This window comes from Microcebus murinus, chromosome 4, assembly GCF_040939455.1.
Source record: "Microcebus murinus isolate Inina chromosome 4, M.murinus_Inina_mat1.0, whole genome shotgun sequence".
NCBI lineage: Eukaryota > Metazoa > Chordata > Mammalia > Primates > Cheirogaleidae > Microcebus > Microcebus murinus.
The window spans coordinates 56,884,180-56,909,981 of record NC_134107.1 but is presented as its reverse complement, the minus strand read 5'-3'; the positions used below and the strand labels follow the sequence as shown (position 1 = coordinate 56,909,981).

Below are 25,802 nucleotides of genomic sequence, written 5' to 3'. Positions count from 1 at the left end.
CTCAGCTCCTGGTTTAGGCTCTGTTTTGGCAACACTCAAATCAAGATACCAAGCATTTCTTATATAATCCACTGCCTCATGCTTAAGGGAATTCTCACATGTTTACAAATTTTTCTAAAATCCACCAGCTAAAGACCACCAGGGATATATATATTTGTAGTCAAACAAAGTTAGGTTATTGATTTATTGCAGCTAAGAAGAACACATCAAGGGGACCTTAACATGTCTCAAAAGGAGAGAGTTAGGGAAGTATATTTATAGAGTGTGAGGGTCTGGTGTTAGTCATAGGGCAGTTTTGGCAGAAGTTGTTCAAGGTCTTAATTTTAGAACATGTGAGTCCAACCAGAGTTGTTATTAGATAAGTCTGTTCTTGGTTTTGGAACATGTGATATGAACGAACTGGTGTTAAAAGAATTTGAGCTTGGATAGTTTGTGAGGCCTATTGTAGATTGCTCTAGAACAGTTGATCTATTTTGTCTTTTGCATGTTATAGTCTTTATGGCTTTTCTTTCCATTTTCAGTTCTCCCTTTGCAGTTTAGCCACTCACAGGGATGATTTTTTCCTTTTTTCAACTTTTAGGTCTATAATAGTCAAGGTTCTCCAGGGAAACAGAACCAAAAGGATAGATAGATCGATAGATCAAGAAAGAGATCTATGTTAAGGAATCGGCTCACACAATGATGGAGGCTATTACGTTCAAAATCTGCAGGATAGGCCAATCGGCTACAGACCCAAGGAAGTGTCAACATTGCAGTTAAGTCCTCAAGCCATGTCTGTTAGCAGAATTCCTTACTTCCCCAGGGAAGTCAGTCTGTCTATTAAGGCCTTCAACTAATCGGCAGAGGCCCACTCACATTATGGGGGGCAATCTGTTTTACTCAGTGTTCTCTGATTTAAATGTTAATCTCATCCAAAAAACACCCTCATAGAAACATCCAGAAAAACTTTTGACAATTATCTGGGCACTGTGGCCCAGCCAAGTGGACACACAGTATTAACCATCACAAGGTTGTATGATTTTGTCTCATCCACATAATCATAACTTTATTATTCCAATAGCAAGTAAGTTCTTGCTAAATTGTTACCTAATAGTCATAGAAGGATTTACAAAGTATATAGTTGGAAGTTTTTTTTTTTCCTATTTCTGTTTTTTTGTGTGAGAAATGAAACCCACTATAAGGCTATAGATAGAGAAAAGCAGCAGAGGAAGTGTGACTCACCCAAGTGTGCACAGTGACAGGAAGCCTTGTCTCCCCCTCTGTTTGCTCCTCCTTGGGCTATGTGACCAGATGCGGATACGTGGAGGCCTTTGGGATGGGACTTGAAAGCTATAAAAATTGCCACTAAAAATAATGGGCTTGTTACAACCATGGTAGTTACACTATTAAAACTTTATTACTATTACTATTTGGACTAAATATCATTTTCTTTGAGTGTCTTAAAAAAAACTTAATAAATATTTTTAACACAATATATTCAAAATACAATCATTCCAACATATTCTTGATATAAAATTGATGATGAGATATTACATTCTTTTGGGTGACATTTTTATTGTGGTAAAACATACATAACATAAAATTTACCATTTTAAACATTAAGCATACAATTCATTGGCATTAAGTACATTCACATTGTTGTACAACCATAACCATTATCCATTTTCAGAACTTTCCTATCATCCCACACTGAAACTCTGTATCCAATAAACAATACTCCCCATCCTCCCTACATTCAGCCCTGGTAATCTGTATTCTATTTTTTGTCTCTATGAATTTGCCCATTGTAGGTACTTATATAAGTGGAATCACACAACGTTTGTCCTTTTGTGTCTGCTTATTAATTTAGTGTGTTTTAAAAGTTCATTAGTGTTGTAGCTTGTGCCAGAATTTTATGTCTTTTTAAGGTTGAATAATACTCCATAGCATGTATACACCATATTGTGCTTATTTGTTCATCTATTGGTGGATATTTGGATCATTTACAACTTTTGGTCATTGGGGATAATGCTGCTATAATATGAACATTGGCATAGAATCCTTTGGGCTATGTGGCTACTCTTAAAATTTAAAAATCTTAGGATGGGGAAGGGAAGGAGTGAAAGGAATAGAATATAAATGACTTGGGCTATAGTGAGAGACAGTAAGAATTTTGAGAGAAAGAGATACACTAGTCATTAAATTGCCAATATGACCACATTCTTAGGCACATGGAAGTATGTTGGAGGAGATTTGAGGTACAGGAATGGACAGGGAGATAGAAGAGAATTGAGGTTGTGGGGAGAGACATAAAGGGAGTTCAATCTCATAAAATGAGGCCCGTACCCTCACTATTCAAGGGTAGGGTCCAATACCTAAATTTCTACTTTTACAAAGTACTTTCATTTCTTTAGGGAAGTCCTCCATTCCTCCCATTCTGTCTCCTTCCTTCAGGCCTGGCCTATCTGCATTGATTAACTGCATGACTTTGGAGGCTACTTTGCTGCCTCTGAACAATAAATCACAATCGGATGCTCACAGATCCAGATGCTAGCAGGGCCATTGCCAGAAGAGAGTGTGTGTCTGCTGTTCCCTCCTCCTAGGAAAGAGCCCACAGTATGGAGTTTCCTTCATGGTTTATCCATCTAGTTCCTGCATCCGAGACTTGTTCAGTGGAGTGACAGAGGAAACATATAGGCCCAAAATTGTATACAGATTTCAGCTGCTTATCGGCGCTTCTCAACAATACAGTGGGTATATCCCACCTTGAAACCAGATACATTCAGCATCTTCACAGTTGTGCCAACCATACCTGTCAGAACTTCTGCCCTGGTGAGAAAAATGACTAGGAATCCTCTCATTTCTCCGATTCTGATTTATAGGATTCTACAAATGTAAAAGCAACTTCGCAAAACTTAAAATTTTATTTTATCTTATACCCAAGTTAAAACTCAGATAGTATCATGTGCCATACATTTCAAATGTTTGACAGGTACAGGGCACACTAAAAAATGGAAGATATGATTGTGATATAAGAGATAAATAGACAAATACATTCTCCCTGCATCCCTGGAAAGAATGCGATAAGACTAGGAGATATGGTTGTAAAACATGGAGAGTAATTTGAGCATGCTGTCCCCAGCTAGGGCAGGGTTATCTCTCAGCACACATACAAAGCCATCAATCTTAGCACACAGCAGAGAGAAAACAAAGGATTCATACAGGCTGAGGAAATAAGGGCAGATGTTACAAAGGAAGCAATATAACATGGTAGTTTAGTAACTGTATTCAATTATCAAATTTAATTTCAAATCTTGGCAAAGGACCCACAAGTTTGTGACTTAGTTAAGTCCCTTTGTTAATATAAGTTTCATTTCTGTCACCTGCAATGAGGAGACAAAAATGGCACCTACCCCATGAAATTGTAAATATCATATAAAACCCATAAAGCATGTGTAATAGTGCCCAGAACATCGTAGGCACACAAGATACATTTGTAGCCATTGTTATTAAAGCCCTATATAAATTTCTAGGTAATGCATAATAAATCAACTGTGAGGATTGTAACAAGCCCTGCCTTTTGTAAATTGTCAACTTCATTTTCCCCATTTTAAAAGTTGTGCATGCCAGCTAAACAATACCTCCATAATAAGGACATTTAGAAAGTAGGGACAAAACTAAATTATTAGTAATTTGAGCACATTTTCTCCAAGGCATACACTATATTTCAAGTAAGTTACAGTCATGTACCTTTATTGTTTTTCTTTACACTATAAACATGTTTTGTTTTATAGCAGTCTTTAAACCACACAATATTCCATTAATATGTATTATTCCACAGAATATTCTATGAAGTAGATGGATCATACTTTAGTTTACTATTCCAGCCAGACAAAAGCACTAATGTGCTTGTGGGAAACTGGAATTAAGCTATTGTTAGGAAATAATTGTATAAATCAAGCCAGTATGGATAAGGGGAAGTGCAGTGGTAAGGGTCACTTGCCTTCCACAGCCTGAACGTCCTTGTCACAGCTGATCTTGAACAAAGCCAGCACTCTTGTTCGGATCTGTTTGGTCTTGGCACCGTAGATTATGGGGTTGATCACAGGAGGCAGCAGCAGGTAGATATCACCCATGACAATGTGCACAGTCAGATCAAGGCTGTTGCCAAAGCGGTGCACCACTGAGAGGCCAATGAGTGGCACGTAGAAGGCCAGTACCACTCCGATGTGTGACACACAGGTCCCAAAAGCCCTGGCCCTCTCTGCCTTGGAAGGCAGTTGAAGAACTGTTCGTATTATCAGAAAATAGGACAAGGAGATGAACATGACATCCACGCCCATAACCAGAAGAATGGCAGTAAGGCCATAGACCACATTGGGCAATGTGTCTGTATGGGCCAACTTCATCACATCCTGGTGCAGACAGTAGGAGTGTGAGAGCACGTTGGAGTGGCAGAAGGCCAGCCGCTTGATGAGCAGAGGCAGTGGGAAAAAGAAGAGGGACCCACGGATCACAGCCACCATGCCAATCTGGGCTGTTACTGTATTGTTGAGCACTGCGGCATGGCGCAGTGGGTGGCAGATGGCCACATAACGGTCAAAGGCCATGGCCAGCAGGATGGTGGATTCAATGGCAGAGAGGGCATGGATAAAGAACATCTGGGTAATGCAGGCGTCAAAGCTAATCTCCCGGGAGTCAAACCAGAAGAAGGCAAGGATCTTGGGCATGGTGGATGTGGATAAGGCCAGATCAATGGCTGCCAGCATGCAGAGAAAGAGGTACATGGGAGCGTGCAGGCTGCGCTCTGTTCTAACGATGAAGACCACGATGCAGTTTCCAAACACTGCCACAACATACATTGAAAGGAGAGGGAAGCCGATCCAGAAATGGGCTTCCTCCAGTCCTGGGATACCAATAAGCACAAAGGTGGCATGTGTGAAGTTGCAGGAACTCATAGCTGGCACAAAAGAGGTGGGACTGGTGAGGGTGTGTTGTGTTGGCAACCTGCAGGGACATGGAACACAATGAGTCCCTTGTACACCTGGGCTGAGCATCCCAGCTCCCTCTCCCCTCCTGTCTCCTCCCACTCCCACTTAGGCTCTTTCATAAGCTCTCAGACCCTCTTCCAAAGGAGGAAAGGTGACAGTTCAAATTCATTTTTCAGTCACTACTGTCAATGCCCATTCAATTTTTTAAAAGGAAACCTGGGATGACTAATGCTTATCCCAAAATACAGACATCCCAGATTCCCTCAGACTCTTCCTCCTGGTCCATATCTTCATTGTCTAGATACTGGGTATCCTTTTTCTCAGGTAAGTGTTAATAGATACCCTACTGGGGACACCTTCAGATTGGATTGTCTTCTTCCTTCCCTCCCTCTCTTCCTCCCTGCCTCCCCTACTTTTTCACTTATCAATTCATTGTATAAGAATTTACTTATAAGACCTACTATGTACAAGGCTATTGTCTAGGCACTACTGGTACAGAGTTGAAAGACTTCCCTTGCTCTCTAGATGGGTTGCCTCAGGTGGAAAATGGACAAGTAACCAATATATTGGAGTACTGTGGTAAATGCTAGCATAAGGTGTGCAGTTAATGAACAGGAAGAGAGGGATGAGCAGAGGAATCTTCCTGGAAAAGATGATCCTTCTGTTTAGTCTTGAAACATGAGTAGAAATTACAGAAAGGTATGGTGCTCAAATGGTGGTAGTGTACACAGGGATTCGGCGGCGGGGGCGGGGCACATCTTAGGGATGTGGTGAACATGGTGGAGGGGAAGGGAATACTTCTAACCCTTCTTACGGAGAGGCAAAGATATACAATGTAACCAAAATGTAAAAAAAAAACCACAAAAATAAAAACAAAACTTTTATCAGGTGGTGGGCAGGTGGGAGGGGGAGGAGGGGAAGGGTGTATACTTACGTAATGTGTGTGGTGTGCACCATCTGGGGGTTGGACACGCTTGAAGCTTGGGCACAGAGGTGGGGGAGGGGTGGCAGGGGCAATATATGTAACCCTAACAATATTTGTACCCCCATAATATGATGAAATAAAAGGAGGAAAAAAAAAGAAATTCTAAAGCCTTGAAGGAACACTATTGTTGAAGCATGAAAAGCTGATGCACAGGGAATGTAATTAAGCTGTAATAAACTGTTTACTTTTTAATTAAGTAAAGTTTGTTTGTTTCCCTGATTCTTAAAAAAAAAAAAAGAAAGAAATTACAGAAAGGAATAATCGATGTTCCAAGGCAGTGCGGATAGGAGATACTTTGCAAATTTTCAGGATTCCAGGTCCTCAGATCTAAGATCAGCAAGGAGAAAAAGAAACAACAACAGCAATTAAAAAAAATAATAAACCTGAAAAGAAAACAAATAAAAACTAAGAAAAATCACCAAAAGTCAATCTCTTGAGGATTAAAGGAAACTTATCAGGGGTCATAAAATCAAAGGTAGTGGCTCTTTCCTATGACTTCTTCAGAGATGAAGATGCTGGCAGGACATGTGGCCTGCCACAGATCCTAGCTGTCTGGCATGGTCCCTGTAAAAGTTCTTCTCTCTGCTCCTGATTGGTGGATATCTACACACCTGAAAGCTGCCTCCAGGGCCACTTCCATTGTAACCAAAGAGAGCCGAGTTGAGTCCTGGCTTTGGGAGAGAGATTAATGATTTTACTGTGATGTTCCTAGAACTTTGCCCTTCCCGGAACCTGCACCAACAAGTCATTCATCTCAAGAGAGACATTTCTTTTTTAGAAGCCCAGTGTTTCTTTGTCCCAACTCTTTTTTTTTTTTTTTTTTTTTTTTTTTTTTTTTTTTTTTTTGAGACAGAGTCTCGCTTTGTTGCCCAGGCTAGAGTGAGTGCCGTGGCGTCAGCCTAGCTCACAGCAACCTCAAACTCCTGGGCTCAAGCGATCCTTCTGCCTCAGCCTCCCGGGTAGCTGGGACTACAGGCATGCGCCACCATGCCCGGCTAATTTTTTTATATATATATCAGTTGGCCAATTAATTTCTTTCTATTTATAGTAGAGACGGGGTCTCGCTCTTGCTCAGGCTGGTTTTGAACTCCTGACCTTGAGCAATCCGCCCGCCTCGGCCTCCCAAGAGCTAGGATTACAGGCGTGAGCCACAGCGCCCGGCCTGTCCCAACTCTTGACTCCCACCTAAACACCTGGACTCTGACTTCATCAGACTCTGCTAGGTACTCTAGGTGCCCTGCTCTTTAGGGCTAATTGTTTTTAAAGAGCATGGCTTGGCTGTAAGAAGCAGAGGCTCTGATGCATGGAAATAAACTCTGCAAGTGTCGTCATTGATTGTATTCAGGTTAATCTGTTTATCCCTCCCAGGATTCTTCTTCACATCTCACCTGGGTCCTTCCTGCAGCTGGGAAATGCCCTTCAATTTGGCCTTAGTGGGTGGAGAGAGTTTAGAGACCAGTGATCTTAAAACACAGTGTGATAAAATGAGTACTAAACAATTTGAATTGGATATTTCCCATCTTGAGTAAGCAAGGACAAACAGATCCAGGGTTCAAAGATGACAAAAGCCACACTTCTGGCCTCCATTTGCTCTTCTCCATCCTCAGAACTTGTGCAGACATAACATTACTCTCCTGACAAGTAACAAATCCCAAATTTGGCTGCTAGCTGCTGTCAGAACGTAAAAAGCCTTTTGGAGGCAGATAATTGCATCCTTCAGTGAGATACAAGACAGCTTGTATCTCGTTTCCATCCATCCATCCATCCATCTCTGCATCCATCACAGATACCTTGGGGATGGAAATGCAGGAATCTAAAAATATCATGCTTAAAACCATGAGACTAAGCTAAAGTGTCTTTCCTGTAGAGAGTCCAGATCACAAGACCACTGTGTCCAAGAGACTTAGGACTTATGGTGAAGAAAAGGGTAGGCGGGGGGGGGGGGGGGCAGATTAAGGGGATTACAATGACATAGTTCCACTTTCTCAAGGCCTTTGCCCATGATACCACATGCAGTGCTGACACAAGGGTCTCTGTTGGCCACAGAGTCAGATACTTTCTTGATTCTTCTTTCTGCAGGGCACCTTTTCTAATTTTCTGGCACCTGCACTCCTTACTGAAGTGTAAGACTTTGGGCCATTACTAGCTCATCTCCCAAGGTAGTAATCGCAGGATACCATGTTTTCCTCCAGTGCTGTCTGGCCTCCTATCTAAAGTGACTCCTTGCTAGACCCGGTTTCAGCTTTTCCTTGTGTATGAATGTGGCTGCTGCATTTACCTGCCTTTCTGGATTGTTAGCTAAGGCTCTGTGACATTTCTTCCCAGCCCATGAAGGTGTGGATGGGAGCACAAGGGCTTCTCCCCATCCCTGCCATGAAGCAGTTTTTGGGGTCTTCATGTCTTTTGGATGACAAGAGCCTAAGGCTGCCTGACCCCAGGGGAAGGCACACTCACCTGAGAATGGTGCAGTGCTACTTAGAGCAGCAGGAACTGATATCCCTTCTGTATCAGCCTGTTTTATAACTACTTAAAGGCCCATGGGAACAGCCTTGGGAGTATGAGCTGAGGCCCCAGGGACTTGGCAGACAGAGGGACAATATCTCTGTGTCTACTTGTGTGCCACTCCCACAGGTCTCCCACTGTTCCTGTCCAGGGGGAGAAATCCCAAGGAGCCCACTGCCTCTGCTGTCACCCCCACACTCACACATGCAGGTCTCTCAACAATCTGTCCCTTCTCCCAGGCTAGCTCAAGCTCCGACTGTCAGCCACAGGGCTAGTGTGTTTCCTCATTAGCTACTGCCCTAGACACAACAGGCAAAGTGGGAGAATAGTCATGGTCCTTGGACTCTAAGAGTTTGCATTCTCTCTAAAAATAAAATAAAAAGAAAAAAAATAAAATGTAGCCCTATAGTTCAAAATGGGGACATGCATGTCTTCATATCTTTCCCTAGCTTTTCTTCTGGTTGATAAAACAGCCCTTAAGGTAGGAAAACCATTCTTTCTTGTACCTGTGTTACAGGTGAAGAACAGATGAGACGAAGGCTCTTTGCCTTAGGTCACACAATTAAATAGTGATATTATGGTTGAAGAACAAGATATTCTGTCTTTTTAATTATTCACATTCAATAATGTTTAACAAGGGCCTACAATGTCATAAGCAAAATGAAATAAAATATAAAAAGCACCATCACTACCATCTCCAGAAAGTATCTCCAGGCCCTCATGACCCTCTTGCCTCTCTATCCCAGTGACATGTGCCATCATGGCCAGCAGGCTGTTTTTATACCTTACTCAGCACTTTATTCTGCTCTGTCTGCCATCCTGTTAAAGTGTGCTCACACATGAGTCTTACCTGTCTTTGTCGCTGTAATCTCTGAAAATAGAGACAGAATTACTTCTTTATCACTCAGTCACCAAGCATTTATTTAGTCACCTATATCTGACAATGGAGTTAGTTCATTCATTGTGTAATAAGCATAAGCACAATGCTAGTTTTGTTCAGGCATTATGCTGAGTTTAGGAGTTACAGAGGGGAATAATACCAAATCTTTGCCTTCAACGTGTTCATAGACACCTACACAATCAATTCTGAAGTAATGTGGATGAGCACTGAATGCCACAAATGTTGATGAGAACTTGAGAGGAGGCATTTATTCAGTCATGAGATGGGCCCCCAAAGAGGGTTTTTCAGCAAAGAGAAAATCATGGAGGAAAGAAACAGAATTCTCTAAGTGGGAACTATTAGTAGTGGGGCTTGGCTGGAGGTTAGAGGCAACCCCAAAATGAAAGAGAGACATTAGAGAGGTCAGTGGATGTGAGCCAGTGGCAGATTGTGAACTGAAGGACTTCATCCTGTTGGATTTGGGAGGTGAACACATAGTTTCAAGCAGGGACATTGCAACTGGACATGTATGTTAGATTGCTATTCTAGAAGCCATTGGGAGGGTGAGTTTGGGGAGGATAAGACTGGATGTTTTTATGAATTTAGTTATGCAAGACAGAAACTGAAGATACACAACTTTTCTTCATCCCTCATATTCAGTTCAAATAAGATTTATTCAAAAATAAATCTTTATTCAAAAAAAGTTCAGATAAGATTTATTCAAAAAATCTTATCTAGTTTACTCTCTAAAACTATCTTGAATATTTTATCTTATTTCCATCTTCATCACCATCACCATGTCCAAGTAGCTACAATAGTGACCATGTGGCTACTAGTGCTCCAGCTTTTAGGAAAATACTGGATTCGTTTTGAGCTTCTCTGCCTTCATCAGAGGATAACATTTGCTCTGCAATCCACTCATTCTTGAAGTGTCCAAATTACCCACTTGCTAGTGATGCAAGTTTCCAGGATTGTTGGACATAGGGCTATCCACAGATTAGTATGTATGGGATGAGGTTGGGGAGAAAATCTGCAAAATGGTATGAGCATCTCAGTGGTCTGGTCCTCAAGATTGAAGTTCCTTCTCCTGCTTTGCATTTTTAGGACTCTGAGTAACTCCATTCTTCTCCAGCCCTGTGTTTTCTTTTTCCCTCAATCCTCCCTTTATCCCTACCCCATGCAGAGTGTGGAAACAAACAAACAAAAATCTAGTCTGTAAGCCCTCATCATCTCAGCTTCCCCATCTTCCCATCTTGGACCTGACGGTAGCTGCTTTGGATTTTTGTTTTGCTTCACTGTGAGTCACAGGTATGTAAGAAGGATGATCCATGGGGTACAGTTGAGGGACTAGAAGGAGGCAGAAATACACAGAAATAGACTGGCAGTTTATTCAAAATATAAATCACCTCTCTAAAATAGCCTCCTAACATATTTGTTTTTTATCTACATTCATTAGTGTCCAGCTAAGGCAAGTTTTATGTTGGAAAGAGGGTGAAGGAAGACTGCACAAGATTAGGGTGAGGCTATATTAGACCATATGAGCCAGAGTGAACTTTTCCTACAGAAAGTCAGCACCTGGTACTGTATTCTCCAAATTTCTAGCCTCGTGAAAATATATCTGTAGAAACTAGAAGAACTTTCTGATATTAAAGAACTTTGTTGTCTTCTTGTGTGCCATCCAAATCCTTAATTATGAAAGATGCTGTTTATTTATTCATTAATTTAATTAAGATTAAAAGCTACTATGGACCAGACACTGGGGATAGCATTGTGGAAACAACAGTGAATAAGACTTAGTCCCTGACCTTAAGAAGTGACCTCAGAGTCTGCTGTAGTGGAGAACAGTTACAACATAGCATGGAGAGGGTTGTAACGAGAAAGAAGGATGAGGAGCTGCAGAACCTGGAAAGGACACCAGGTACACTGGAGAGGTCAGAGAAAGTCCCTGAAAGAGAGTCATTTCTAAGTCAGGGACACAGGAGAGCAAGAGTGGCTATGGGTTGAGATAACAGTTGTGCAAAGGCTGGAAAGTGACACAAGGATTCAGGATTAAGGAAGTATAAGTTGTTTGTTGTGCTTTGTACAGAGGGAAGCTAGATAGAGCCAGATCACTTAAACATTTCATTATTTTTACTATATGGTAGGCCTTGTTTTAGGGGATGGGAGATAACATGAGTGAAATAAATTCCTTATCCTCAAAGACTTTGTCAAGTAGTGGGAAGACAAGAAAAGAAATAAACATATGCAATATGTTGGGGGATGCAAGTGCTAAAACTTGAAAACAAGGCAGGTAAGGATGAAAATGAATACAGATAGGGATTGACGGAGAAGTGCTGTCATTATTATTATTATTATTATGTCAAGGGCCTTGTCACAAGCTACACTTGAGCTAAGATCTGTATGGAATGATGGGGTAAGCCATGTGGGTCTATGGGGGAAGAACATTCCTGATGGAGAGAATAGCAAGTATGAACTCCGATGTTTGAGCATGCTTGGTGAGCTTAAGAAAATATCTAGAGGCTAGTGTCACAGAGTGTGTCATGGGGAGAGTGATAGGAGATGAAGTTGGGATGCTGGAGAGAAGTCAGATCATATAGATCTTTATAAGCTATTACAATGACTGTAAATTTTCCCTGGGTAAGACAGGAGGCCATTGGAGCATGTTGAACTTGTGTATTAAAATAGTCACTCTAACTGCTGTAGGGAAAATAGAATAAAGCAAACATGGGTGAAGGAAAGTCCACCAGAAAGCTATTATATTTCCAGTCCAAGATAATGGCTTGCATCATGGTGGTAGCAGTAGAGGTGGAGTAAGGTAGTTGAGTTCTTGCTATCACTCTCAGGAAGGAAGCATAATTAGGATTTGCTGATAGGTTGGATGTGGCATAGGAGTGACAGAAAGACATCAGGTGTAACTTCAAGTGTTTTGACTCAGCAACCTGAAAGGTAGAGTTGCTGAGTGAGGGAAGACTGTGGGTGAGCCTGTATTTCCCTTGATGGGAATATTAAGATATGGTTTTGTACATATTGAGTCTAAGATGATTATGAGACACTCAAGCAGAGATACTGATATGTAGGCAGTTGGATGAGTCTTGACTATAGATATTACTTTGGAGTTTGAAAGCACATAGATGGTTTTTAAAGTCATGATGCTAGATAAGATGACAGGAGATGGGAGCATGACAAAGAAAAACATCTGAGAACAAAGTCCTTGGACATTCTAACATATGTAGATCACAATAAGTAAAACTGAAAATACTGTTGCAAATATGCTGATTTAACTAATATATCATTATTAGTAAATAGCCAGTATTGTAATCACTTACTAAATTCCCTATGGATACAAATGACTACTTTCTACTTCCTTCCTGGAGCTAACACCAGCTATAGGGTCCACCTTAAATAAGTGATATCAATGTGTCTTTGAAATAAATGCTTTGAGAATTAATGGATACACCCAAGGTGAAAATAATTAATTTTCTGGATTAAGCCATTATGAGATAATTATGCCACAAATTAAAACAGTTCTAAGTAAATGACACAAACTGTAATTCATTTGCAATTCATAGTCATTTTCTGTCTGTTGGGGCAGAAAGTTAATGGAGGCCTGGGAGAAATTCTGAAATATGTTCCAGCTGAAAAAAATCATCCAGTAGAAATGTATTAATATTTGTGAGGCCCAAAGATTTTTGATTTGGGCTTTTCTTCTCTAATTTGATTGAAAATTTCTAGAGGATAGAGTTGTGTTTTATTTTGTTTTGCTTTGTTAATTTTTTTTTTTTTACTTATTTATGTTCTCTAGTACAAATTACATGGACTAACATATAAGTATGTGTAACAATTATATATCTATATGTAGATAAACATTATATATATTATAGGCAGCAAGATAGCATTAAAGTTAAGAGAATGAGGGGCCCTGGAGTCAATTTTCATGGGTGGGCTCTGCCACTTACTAGCTATTTAAAGAGGCTACTTAACATTTTATGACTCAATTTTCTCATTGGTGAAAGAAGGAACTACCTTATACTGCCATTTCAGATATAAAATGTGTTAATACATGTGAAAAACACTTAGAACTATGACTTGTCAGAAGAAATAATGAATGTTAGTTAAAATTATTATTACAGTAAGAAAATACTATTTCTCAGAAAGAAGTGACATTTTCATAATGTGTCACTCTGCTGCAAAGTGGATGAGGTAAGAATAGAAAGGCTACTGGCAGGGATAGAAGACAAGGGCATTTGGAACGAATGGTGATGAGGAGGAGAAATTCTAGACATAAGGCTTTAGGTTGCCCATCCCTCCAATTTGTGTGTTTCTACCACCTCCTCTGTAATATTAAGTGGTCAAACTAGCTGATGTTCTAAATAGATTTCAGCTTTAATTTCAAATGATTATACACTTAACTTTAAAGAACATCAATATTTTTGGCTTTTTGTTTTGTTTTTAACTGATAACATGACCTGGAGTAGAGCATCTTGAAGTGTCCATCTAGTGCTAGGAATTCTATAATTCTGTTTCTTTGGACTGGAGAATTTTTATCACAGCTCTACGAATCTGTTTTGTCTTCACACTGTAGATGATGGGGTTCATTACTGGTGGGATCAGTAGGTAGGTGTTAGCAATCAGAGTGTGTACATAGGCTGGGGCTTGTTTCCCAAATCTGTGAACAAAGGACAGACTGATCAAGGGAATATAGAATACAGCAACAGCCACAATATGGGAGATGCATGTGCTGAAGGTTTTTTTCCTCTCTTCCGAGGATGCAATGCTGAGGACAGTCTTAATGATCAGAACATAAGAAAGGAGGATGAGGACCGAGTCCACCCCAACAGTAGAGACCATGGCAGTCAGCCCCACTGCGCTGTTGATCCTGGTGTCCGTGCAGGACAGCTTCATCACATCGGGATGGTAGCAGTAAGAGTGGTGGAGCACGTGGCTGCGGCAGTAGGACAGCCTTTTAAGAAGGGCTACCATTGGTGTCAGCATTAGGGTTCCCCTGATGACAATTGCTACTCCAATTTGAGCTATCCTGGAGTCAGTTAAAATGGTGGCATACCTAAGAGGATTAGAGATAGCCACAAAACGATCAAAAGCCATGGCCAACAGCACTGAGGATTCCATGACAGTGAAGAATTTAATAAAGAACATCTGGGACAAGCAGGCATTAAAACTGATCTCCCTGGCATTGAACCAGAATATACCCAGCATGGTGACCAGAGTGGATATGGACAGGCCGAGGTCGGTGGTGGACAGCATGGAGAGGAAATAGTACATGGGCTGGTGGAGGCTGGGCTGAGTGACGATGGCAAAGAGAATCAGGCTGTTTCCCGAGAGGGCAGTTGCATAGAGGAAGCAGAAGGGGATGGAGATCCAGGTGTGGAAGGCTTCCAGCCCAGGAACACCAGTTAGCAGGAAAATGATGGAAGGGGATGTGGTATTCTGCAAAGTTGTCATGCTGTATTAAAAGTACAGAACAAGAAGAAAATCTGAAACAGAAAAGCTATGTGTGTTAATCCAATTAAAAATAATTTTATTGAACAGAAAACTGACTGCCTATATAATAAGAACATATGAATGGCTCATTTAAACTGATAAAAAGAAAGGTAATATTTCAACTGCTGTAGTGTGTACCTTGATTTTTTGAATTTGCCTCAGTGCACAAGGTTTTCTTCTCTATGGCCCTTTGCTGACAACAATGTGGATACCATGTGACCTTTCCTCTTACTCCTCCAGCTACAGAGGATTGAACTAAAAATAGACACTTTACCTCAAATTGGCCAATCATATTTCATCCTCTCTGGCATTTTTAAACTGTGATGAAGAGGTAGCAGATTTATTTTTCTGTGTAGTTGGCACCAGAGGAAAATACACTGGGGCTGTGGAGCAGAAATGTGGCATTGGTCATAGTGTGGAAAGCAGAGAAGCTTACAGACAATTTGGGAAACCAGAAAATATTGAGAAAGAGATCATTATAGCACAACATAACACATATAAAGTGACAAATAAGTGGCTTAGGCACCCATGCAATAACGTGCAGGTGCTTTTAGCATCTAGCCATTAAAGAGACCCATCCAACATGTTACCTGCCCTCACATTTGGGAGAGATGGAAAGTTAGGACACAGACCTCCCACCAGGCTAGGGGCAGAGGATGCTGCACCTCACCTGATATAATTTGCTGCTGTGTTCAAATGTAGTTGTCTTTTCAATCTGTAGTTCTCCAGAATGGATTTTCTCCATTTTGCTAAGACATACTTCTTAGGAGATACCTAATATAATGCTACTGTTTTGCTTTGGAGGGGAAAAAATATAACTTTATTGCAAACATCTGATTTTTGTCTTTTTTTTCCCATTAAGAAGATAATTACAGGCTAGGCAGACGAGTATGTATAAGGTGGAAATGGGGCTCTGGGGAAAAACAGGGATGAGGGTTGTGTCTGGAGAGGGCTCAATCAATGAGAGGTAGCCAATTTTAGGGTACCTATTTTCAGGATAAAAGAAAGGATACTGCATGGCTGACAGGAAGTCCTGATAAACAAGAGAATGGAGAGGAACCTAAATGTTTCTAGACCCACACATCCACCCTGATAAAATGCCACCTCATGGGTCCACTGAAGAAGTCTTAGTTAAAAAAAAAAGGAAAAATTTAATTGAAATTAACTGAAAATTAGAGGGAAAAAGAGAAGTGTTAAGTTACATGAGTTGATCAAATAAGTAAATTATAACTTTAGACTCTGAAGTTTACAGTCATGAGAGTGTCCTCAGGGCAGGGTTGAAAATAATATCAGAAACATATGATCAAACCTCATAATGGAAATAAGATTAATAGTTAATAATAATGTATTGTATATTTCAAAACAGCTGTGAGAATGGATTTTAAATGTTCTTATCACAAAGAAATGATAAATATTTGAAGTGATGGATATGCTAGTTAGTCTAATTTCATCATTCCACAATGCATAAATGTATTAAAACACCACGTTATACATATACATACAATTATTTTCCAATTAAAAATAAAATAAAATAATCTAAAAAACAAAACAAAAAACAACAACAAAAATGAATTAACAGAAATGAGGCGTTCTGTAGGTTTGTAGTATTTGGAAAAGGCTTTCTACAGAAAGCAGTGCTTGAAAGATTTCTGTTTTATATAAGTCAAGAGATGAATTCCAAGCCTTTTAGAATACCATATATAAGAGTGTTGAGCAATAATACACTTGCAACATTTCTTCCCTTGATCTTGCCTTGTGCTCTCAGGAACATTTACTGAGTACCTACTCTTTGCATAGTGCTGTGTTAGAAGCTAAGGGATTATAGAAACAAAACCCATTTTAAGGAGTTTATAAGCAAATAAGAGAGAAAGATCAGAACTGTTTTTAAATAACTTCAGTTTCTAGTGTACAATGATGAATAATAAAACTGATAGTGGAGAGGGCTCCATATATGTCAATTAATTCCAGCTACAATGATTTTTATTTCCTACGCAATGATTGAGTTGTAATTTTTGTCATCAAGGACATTTTATATGTGATCATTTAAAAAAATTAAACTGCTCTCTGAATATTTTCTCTTTCATCCTAATTTTTTCATGGATCCCCTTATGTCAATAATTGAGTTTATTTATTGCCTATTTTTATTCTTCTTGGCATTTTTTCCCTTTCTTGCTGAGAGATCATAAACAAAAAAACCCCAACCAAAACAAAACAAAACCATGGAATATAGTTTGCCCTGATCTGTGTTGAGCCTAGCAGAAGAGAACTCAAATTCCTTCCTCCCCCTTACTATACAACGTTATCTTTCCACACCTTCCCCTCATTCATGCCGGGCTCAGAGGCAGATGATTCCTTATTCCTTTTCATAGGCAATAACTCCACTTAAGCTCTTGGCCATCCATCACAAACATTTAGTTAAGTTCAATAGCAAACATACACAGTGAGCTCACCGTGCCTTGTGTCAGCACTGAGGATATGAAGCCAGTAAAATAACGGCGGTTTGGTGCCTGAGAAAACCAAATAGGTTGTCAGGAGCTGAAAACCTCATGCTTATAAGGTTGAACATCTTATCTTTAAATAGAAGTTTAGTGGATCTTACTAAAAATGAAAAGTGACTAATTTTGAACACCTATTACATGCCAGACACTGTCAGAGGAGTTGGAGACAAAGAGAGAAATGCCCCTAGCTGTGGAAGGCACAAGGATAGAATGCATCTAAGAGGTGAGAGAGAGAAGCAGTGTGGAGTGACAGATTCTGAGTGGGTGCATACATGAACATGTCTGCGTGTGTGTCGAGAGGAATTAGTTTGAAGAAATCTTAACAGACTATGTGATTTATGACTGTGTAAAGTTTTGATGGATGGATGTGAGCTTACAAGGACAAAACACAGGACAACGGTGCTCTCGATGGAGATTCCATGAGCAGAGACATGAATAATGGGACAACACAAACCAGTTTGTTGGACAACTACAAGAGCATTGGTATATTGGAGCTTTAAATATAAGACTAGGTGCTGTGGAAGATGATGCTAGAGAAATCACCAGGGTCAAGTCACGAAAATCTTGAATTCCATGGAAAGGATAATGAACTTAGATTTCAGTGGCAGAGCATCAAGAGCCAAACAGTTCCAAATATTTTATGAATAAATAAACAAATCATTCACCATCTCTTAAAATTTAACTCTAGCAAAATTCCTTTCCTTCTTTAGTATCTTGTTTAGTACTATTGGTTCCTGTTTTTGCAGTCTAAAATACTCAAGTTTTACTCCAACTCAAAAATGACAACTTGCCACACTTTTCTATAGATATTTCCAGCACACTCAGTTGAACCAGGATACGTTGAACAGCTCTGTGCTCTGTGCTTAGACAGTGAGGGGTAGAAGACATAGACCCTGTTTCCCCCTCAATTTCTTGTCACACCTTTTATAAGGACAAAAAAAATTCTTTGAAGAACAATCTGCTTTTGTTTATTGTTCTTTCACCTTCAGGAATAGTCTGTATTCTTTCTCTAGTGACTCTCAGAATACCCTCCAACTGATGTAGCCTGTGGCTTTCTAAATGCTAAGTCTGAAAATTTAATTTCAGGTTTGTTTTTCTCTCTCTCATCTCAAATTTTGGCAACGTTGACCTCCTCCTCCTTGAAACTTTCTTCTTCATTAGCTTCCATGATTGTTATTCTGTTTTTCTTTTCCTGTTTGTCAAATAATGTTTTTGTTCTCTGCTTTATAAATTGTGGGGCTCTAAATGAGTCTGCTTTTCTTCTAAGAAGTTCTTCTTCTTTTCTTACTTTCCATATAGTCTCTCTGAGCTATATTAGTTATTCCCATGGTTTTAAATAGACTTATATCCAAATGACTCATAATTCTGCAGTCTAATTATGGCATCTTCTGAGTTGTATATTTCAAGAGTTAGCAGAATCTTTTAAAGCTGTGGCAGTTTTTGGGCTTAATGTTGAAGGTAGTAACGCAACATGGAAATAGAGTAAGGCAATCAAAGCTGTAATTTAGAAAAACAACCAGCACCAGTTTGAAGAACAAATCAAAACTCTCTGCTTCAAGTGGTAAATAAAAGGTGAATAAAATATCTACCCGTGAAGGACTTCTCCACCCATAATCCCCCAGCCACTTCAACCTCAACATGAGCAGACAGACTCCTTCCTTCTTCCATTTCCAACCTGGCTCTTCCTCCTGTGCTTCATTGATCAGCAAAGAGCATCAGACTCTAGTAAATCATCTAATTAGAATTGTCCCCCACCCAACCCACACCCACACCCACATGCACATACACACACACACACACACACACACACACACACACACACACTGCTCTCCCTCTCTCTCATTCCCTACATATAAATATTCATTATTTTTCATTGATTCTACTCCTGAAATGTCAAAAACTGGAACATCAGTAGGTCTGTATAAGAAGATCTAACTAATAACAATTTGGTGATAGTGGGTACTTAAAGCTGTATGTCATTGCATTTTCATTGTATTGAAAAAAGAAGAAACTGTTTATATCAAAGACTAAAGGGGGACTAATGAATATTATTAGAGTGAGGCACTGAAATTCCTCCAAGCTACTTTTTTTTGTAGTGCCTTCACTCTCAAATCTGTCCGACCCATCTTCTCCAATATATTTATACTTTCATTTTCTCTTGTGTGAAATGAGCTATAGTCCCTTGACTAATTTTCATACCTACGAAGATCACAATGATGCTCTTCTTTCATTGCCCTGTTATGAACTGTAGCTTGTGGCTATCTTTAACTGCTGAATTAGACCATATAGCATCATCCATATTCTCCAAGCCTTTGCCAATGACATGGCTATCGTGTGTGTGGCCAAACTGAGTTCAGATTCTTGCTCAAACACTAACCAGTTTTGAGACCTTGTACAGTAATAATAAAAGAATACTTATAACAATAGCTACCATTTATTGAATACTTGTTCTATGAACATTATGGTGATAAGTGCTTTATAAACATTCTCTTAATTCTTACTGTAGCACCATGTGGCAAATATTATTAGATTCACTTGAAATTCACTTCTCTTAGAAAGGAACTCAGTATCAGAAGTATTATGAAGCATGTACAGGTTCACACACAACTAGTGAATGTCATAGCTGGGATTCTTAACCCAGTTCTTTTTAATTCCAATGCTCATGATCTGAACAACCATTGTGTCAATAAAATCTATACGTAATATAAACTTCCTTTGATCCAGTTTCCTCCTTTATAAGATGGGATATACACTGTGTTAATATAGTACCTGGCATGCAGTTGGTGTTCAAAATTGATAATTTTTCAATTTTAGTAAGAATAATTGGGCTTAGAAATGTAGTTCACTGACCATGATAAATACATTAGCACACTGATTAAACCATTTGACTAATATCAGGCTATTAAATCCATACAAGAAAAATAAAATGCACATTCTCTACATATTTCCTGCAAATAAATAATTCTACAAATTTTATCATCCTCCTCAGCCCACCATCCCATTTATCTAATCGAATTCTTCATATTTTAAGGAAATTATTCCCTGTGGATAAAAAAATACAAGTCATCTAGAATTAAGCATTTTCACTGAACAGAAGCAGTTTTACTTACAGAGCCCATACAGCAGTTCTGCCTGTGCTTCTCAGGCTGATTTGGAAGGCTGAGGAGGCTTTAAATTCCAGTAAAGGGCTGAGCTTATAAAAGGACTTATTCCAGCCTTGTTGGAGACAGGCACAGAGCTAAGAGGCCAATTCCTGGTGGTGGTGCTAACTCACTGTGTCTCCAGGGTATGTGGAGGTTCCCAGAAGACTTCTTTTGCCTCCTACAGTCTTTTATTTGTCCCATTATGCAATTACTTATATGGCTATGTGCTTTATAGGCTGATGTAGCTTTTTGTTCATTTCCCATTTTATTGAAGAGCTTTTTCCTTTAACAGCTTTATTGAGATATAGTGCATATACTATAAAATTCAACCGCTTATAATAATAGTTTTTAGTAAAATCACAGAGTTGTGAATAAAACCATCATTACAATCTAATTTTGGAAATTTTTCAGCACCCCAGAAAGAAACCACATAACTATTAGCAGACACTCTGAAGAGGATTTTTTTAAAAAAATGAAATGCTATAACAACTTGCTAAAAGACAACTCCTATTATAACTGTGAGTCACACCCTACCCCATAACTCCTTAGCATCTGTCATTACTCTCCGCAGTACTGTTTCATTAGCCTACTTGTGATCCTTAGCAGCAGCAGCCTCTCTCTTACAACCAGGAAAACTATCTCACTTAACATCTGTGCATATATCCAGTAAATATTTCATAAGAATGTCCTATATTCCAAACATCATGCTATGTGTTGGAGATTGAAGGGACAAAAAAAGAATAAAATATAGTTCTTACAGTCCAGGGTTTTATTGTAGAAAATAGACAGGTCAAGCAATAATGACATGTTAGTCAATGATAAGGCTATCTTGGAGGCATGAAACAAGTACTTGGTAAATGTAGAGGGTAAAAATCTTGGTCCACAACTTGGGTATGCAGAAAATACAATTTTATTTACTTTTTCATAATTTGACCTATTTTCTATTTTTAAGTCCTAGCCCACTAGGCAAAAGAAAATTAATTACAATAATTTGGGGTTCTTCCTGCTTATATTCAAATCTTGATTATCTTGTATTATATCAAGAAATTGGGGTAGGAGGGTGATGGATTTGGCCAGTGATGTCATCTGATGTGAGGTTACTATTGCTCTTTGTTAGTCTTTAGAAAATAGTATGCATATGTTGCTATAGATCACACATCTCTCCTTATGGACTCTTTAGATCCTCAGATGTTCCTACCATTCCTGGACTGCTCTTGGGCCTATGGGTCTTTGAGTCATCATTGATTGCTGTCTCTTACACCCTGGATTCAATCCATTGGCAAATCTTAGCAATCTCTTTTAAAATATAACCAGAATTTGATCACTACTCATTATCTTAAAAAATGCTACCTTTATCTTAGTTATAATCATCTCTCACTTAGTTTCAGTAGTTTATTAATGATTCTCCCTGCTTCTATTCTCTTCTCCTCCCACCAAGTCCATTTCACCACTAAAAATGTCATGGCCTGAGATATTTTGTTCTTCATACTGTAACAAAAACAATAACCAACATTTTATTGTGCATTCTATGTCCAAGATACTATGCCAAGTATTTGTGGTAGGCAGAATAATGACCCCCAAAGCTGTCCACATGTTAATGTCTGGAACCTGGGAATATCTTACCTTACATGACAAAAGGGACTTTGCAGATTTGATTAAAGACCTTGAGATGGGATTAACTGGATTAGCTGGGTGAGTCCAATCTATTCACATGCATCCTTAAAAGTGGAGAACCAGACAGAGGACAGCATGAGAATGATTTGAACCACTGTTGCTGGCTTTGAAGATGGCAGAAGTCCACATGCCAAGGAATGTGATGGCAGAAGAAGGCCACAAGCCAAAAAGAAGGCCACAAGCCAAGGAACATCCAGAAGGAGAAAAGAAAAGGAAATTTATTTTCCCCTAGACTTTCTATAAAGGAATGCAAAGTTTTACCTACACAATTCTAAGATAATATATTTGGTAGAAGAGTCTATCATTGGTGATTTATGCAGCTGCTAAGGACTAAAGGATTTAAGCAACTTACTTAGGTCTCTCAGTTAATAAGTTAATAAGTGAAATAACCAGTATTTCAAGCCTGGGCTATTTGACACTCTTTCAGTTTTTAAGACTTATTTTCTAAAGAGCCTTCGTATAACGATCCTTCCACTACTACTTCCAATTGAAGTCATCTAAATTAAAGAGCATGCATACATGCTATGTGCCAGAATGAATGTTAACAGGTTGTCACTTGTGTATGCTTATATTTTGCAAAACTGTTTTACTATTGTGTATCTTCATAGTGAACTTCTTAAGACCTTTGGAAACATTTTTTCTACCAGGTTGGGCAAGTTCTAAAGCTGTGACTGCTTTCCCATCAGTCTCAGAAACCACTAAGGAATGCTAGAATGGTCATATTTATTTTTCCTATGGATGAAAGAATGTTACTCTTCTCTCACTGAAGTAGAGTTACTATAGTGGTATTATGTAAATTCTGTGTCAGAGGTTAGTACATGCACATGGAACTGGGTGTGCACACCGATCAAAGCACTGATACACAAACTGCTATGGATACTTCAAAATATGACCCTTCTCACTGCCCTGCTCTCATGCTAGCGCAACAGAACAGTAGCTGGTAATTTAGTTAAACTTCCTGAAAGTCTGAGTATAATGTTCCTCCATAAAATTACATAGCAACATATCTTATTAATACGTCAATATAAACACCATTTCATCCCGGAAACGTATTACAGTCTGTGACGTCATTGGATTTCATATTAATGTTTCTGAATTTTGGTAATTCAAACAGGAAGGGCTCAATTGGACACAAGAAAACTATACTGTAGGGACTTGCAATAAGTCTTATTTATTGAATGTCAACATTTTACTATAGCAAACAGTGAAATATTCTTACCTATCAAATCAGCAAATATATTTTAAAACTTACAATACACAGTGCTGTGTTGCTGTGTTACAGTGGACTAAGCATTATTTTACAATGTTTGCATGAACTTTCTGAAAGTGGATTTTCCAGTATGTTATTGTCTGAAGATTTCCATAATATTCCATTTCTAAAATTTTATTTAAAGGAAAATATTAGAGATACAAGCCACATTTTATGTACAGGGATATTTATTGCAGCATTATTTACCATAGTTAAGACACAGCTAAATTTTTTCAGTGATACAGAAAATATAAAGTATTTATATTCAGTCCTGGGATGATGTGCAGCCTTTAAGATTCATGCATGTAGAAGCTCACGTGGATAGTCATGCTGGATCAGGAAACAGGAAAGCAGGTTTCAGGGCTGAGAGTCTTACAAAGCAGCAAACAGTGCAGGTTCCAAATTAAACAGAGTTTAATGCAACAACCAGGGGCCAGAGGCAAATCAGGTAATCTAGGGTTAATGCATCCAAATTGTAGAAATAGACTTAAAAGCAAGCAAACAATAACAGGAGAAAAAAAAAAACTGACTCTTGCATGCTATAGTTTGGATATATGTCTCAAATTTCATGTGTTGGAAACTTAATACTCAAATTCATATGTTGATTAGAGGTGAGTCCTTTGTAAGGCAATTAGGAATAGGTAAAGTCATCTGGTTAGGGCCTCCATGATGCCATTTGTGGCTTTATAAGAAGAAGAGAAGATAGACACATGCTGTTGCCCTCTTCCCATGTGGTGCCTTCCACCATGTTATGATGCAGCAGGAAGGCCCTAGCCAAATGCTGGCACTATGCTCTTGGACTTCCCAGTCTCCAGAACTGTGAGCTAAATAAACTTCTTTATAAATCACTCAGTTTTTGATATTCTGTTATAGCAACAGAAAATGGACTAAGACAATGCATCAATTTTTTTTTCTGTTTAAACTACTATTTTAAAAATTATTAAGGCTTTACATCATCTACTTACTGTCTATGGTCTGATGAAAGCCTCATTCACCTCTTTTCATGGCTCTAGTCATGTTGAATTATTAGGGGTTTTCCTACCCTGTTGATTTAGCCAACACTGACATTCAATTTTAGTGTATATAGAAATGTAGCTCATCCTTACCTCAACCCTAAGATTTTCTTCTGGCTGTTCTTATTACTGCTATTTTTTCCTTTACTTTCTGCTCCCACTGCATCTTGCATATGCTTCCATTAAAATTATTAATCCATTTATTATTATAAAAGTATTATATACACTATATATCTGGTATTGAACAAGACCCTGAGGATATAACAGTAAACATGATAGAAATCACCCCAGCTATTAAAGAGTTTGAAGTCTAGTGGCGGATACAAACAAGTACATGGGAAACCAAAATACTTTGGGTGGGTTGGGCATAGTGGTTCACACCTGCAATCCTAGAACTTTGGGAGGCTGAGATGGAAGGATTACTTAAGCCCAGTGTTTAAGACTTGCCTGGGCAATATAGTTAGACTCCATCTCTACCAAAAAAAAAAAAAAATAGCCAAAAGCATGATGTCACACACCTGTAGTCCAAGCTATGCATGAGGCTGAGTCAGGACCATTGCTTGAGCCCAGAAGTTTGAGGCTGCAGTGAGCTATGCTTGTATCACTGCACTCTAGCCTGAACAACAAAGAAAGATACTATCTCAAAAAAATAATGTGTTATAACCACTCTAAAAGGTTTCAACAGAGATCTTTGCTATTGAAGGACCAATGATTTAGCATCACCTGGGGGCTTGTTAGAAATGCAAATATATATATATATATATATATATATATATATAGTGAATCCTAATCTACATTTTTACAAGATACCTAGGGTAATCATGTGACATTCAAATTTGAGAAGCACCAATATAGATCACATAGGTGTTCAGACAACTTAGCATATGTGATCAAGGGAGTTAATCAAACATAACTGCTAGAATGAGACCTGAGGAAATGAGAAGGATTTTCCCAGGAAAGCTACTAATGGGGGCAGGAGAGTAGAGAGTAGGGTGAGGAGATGATAGAAGGTTGAGGAAATGCTTCAGGCACAGTGAATAGCTGTGGTGTTTTATTTAATTAGAAGGCTGAGTACAATATCACAGCACTGAAAAGTAAGGGAACTAGAAAGAACAACAAAAAAAGAAAAGTATTAAAAAACCACCAAAATTCAGATTTCATTTTTTAATCTATAATTTGCAAATCAGAAAATTTAGGAAAAAAGTTATTATAATTTTAATATTAATAAAAAATAAAGCCTGTTTTAAATTGTGTTTTAAGCAGAATTTGGGAATCAGTAAACACCTTAATACTGCCTTGGAGAACAGAATGAGTGAAAATTCAGCAGTGAGCCAAAATATGACAAGTTCTGGAATTGGAAATGGGTTTAATACAGCTGAAGCAGAGAGT

At 38.8% G+C, this 25,802-nt stretch overlaps 2 protein-coding genes across 6 annotated transcripts; both read right to left on the bottom strand.

Annotated features, from left to right (window-relative positions):
• Window positions 1-1,115: 1,115 nt before the first annotated feature.
• LOC105883432 (olfactory receptor 51E2) lies at window positions 1,116-20,618 on the bottom strand. Of its 5 annotated transcripts, none has more exons than XM_076002235.1 (3): window positions 20,445-20,618; window positions 5,905-6,282; window positions 1,116-4,986 (listed from the first exon to the last, which is right to left on the bottom strand). In XM_076002235.1, the coding sequence occupies exons 2-3, from the start codon at window positions 6,018-6,020 to the stop codon at window positions 3,975-3,977; spliced, it is 1,128 nt and encodes a 375-aa protein (XP_075858350.1). In that variant the 5' UTR covers window positions 6,021-6,282; window positions 20,445-20,618; the 3' UTR covers window positions 1,116-3,974. The 5 variants fall into 5 exon arrangements, with proteins under 5 accessions (XP_075858350.1, XP_075858352.1, XP_075858351.1 ...); XM_076002237.1 differs by having other exon boundaries at window positions 6,205-6,282; XM_076002236.1 differs by lacking the exon at window positions 20,445-20,618 and adding an exon at window positions 15,111-17,380.
• OR51C1 (olfactory receptor family 51 subfamily C member 1) lies at window positions 12,650-20,453 on the bottom strand. The gene is made up of 2 exons (XM_076002239.1): window positions 20,445-20,453; window positions 12,650-14,782 (listed from the first exon to the last, which is right to left on the bottom strand). Exons 1-2 carry the CDS (start codon window positions 20,451-20,453, stop codon window positions 13,847-13,849), a joined length of 945 nt encoding a protein of 314 aa, XP_075858354.1. The 3' UTR covers window positions 12,650-13,846.
• Window positions 20,619-25,802: the final 5,184 nt, after the last annotated feature.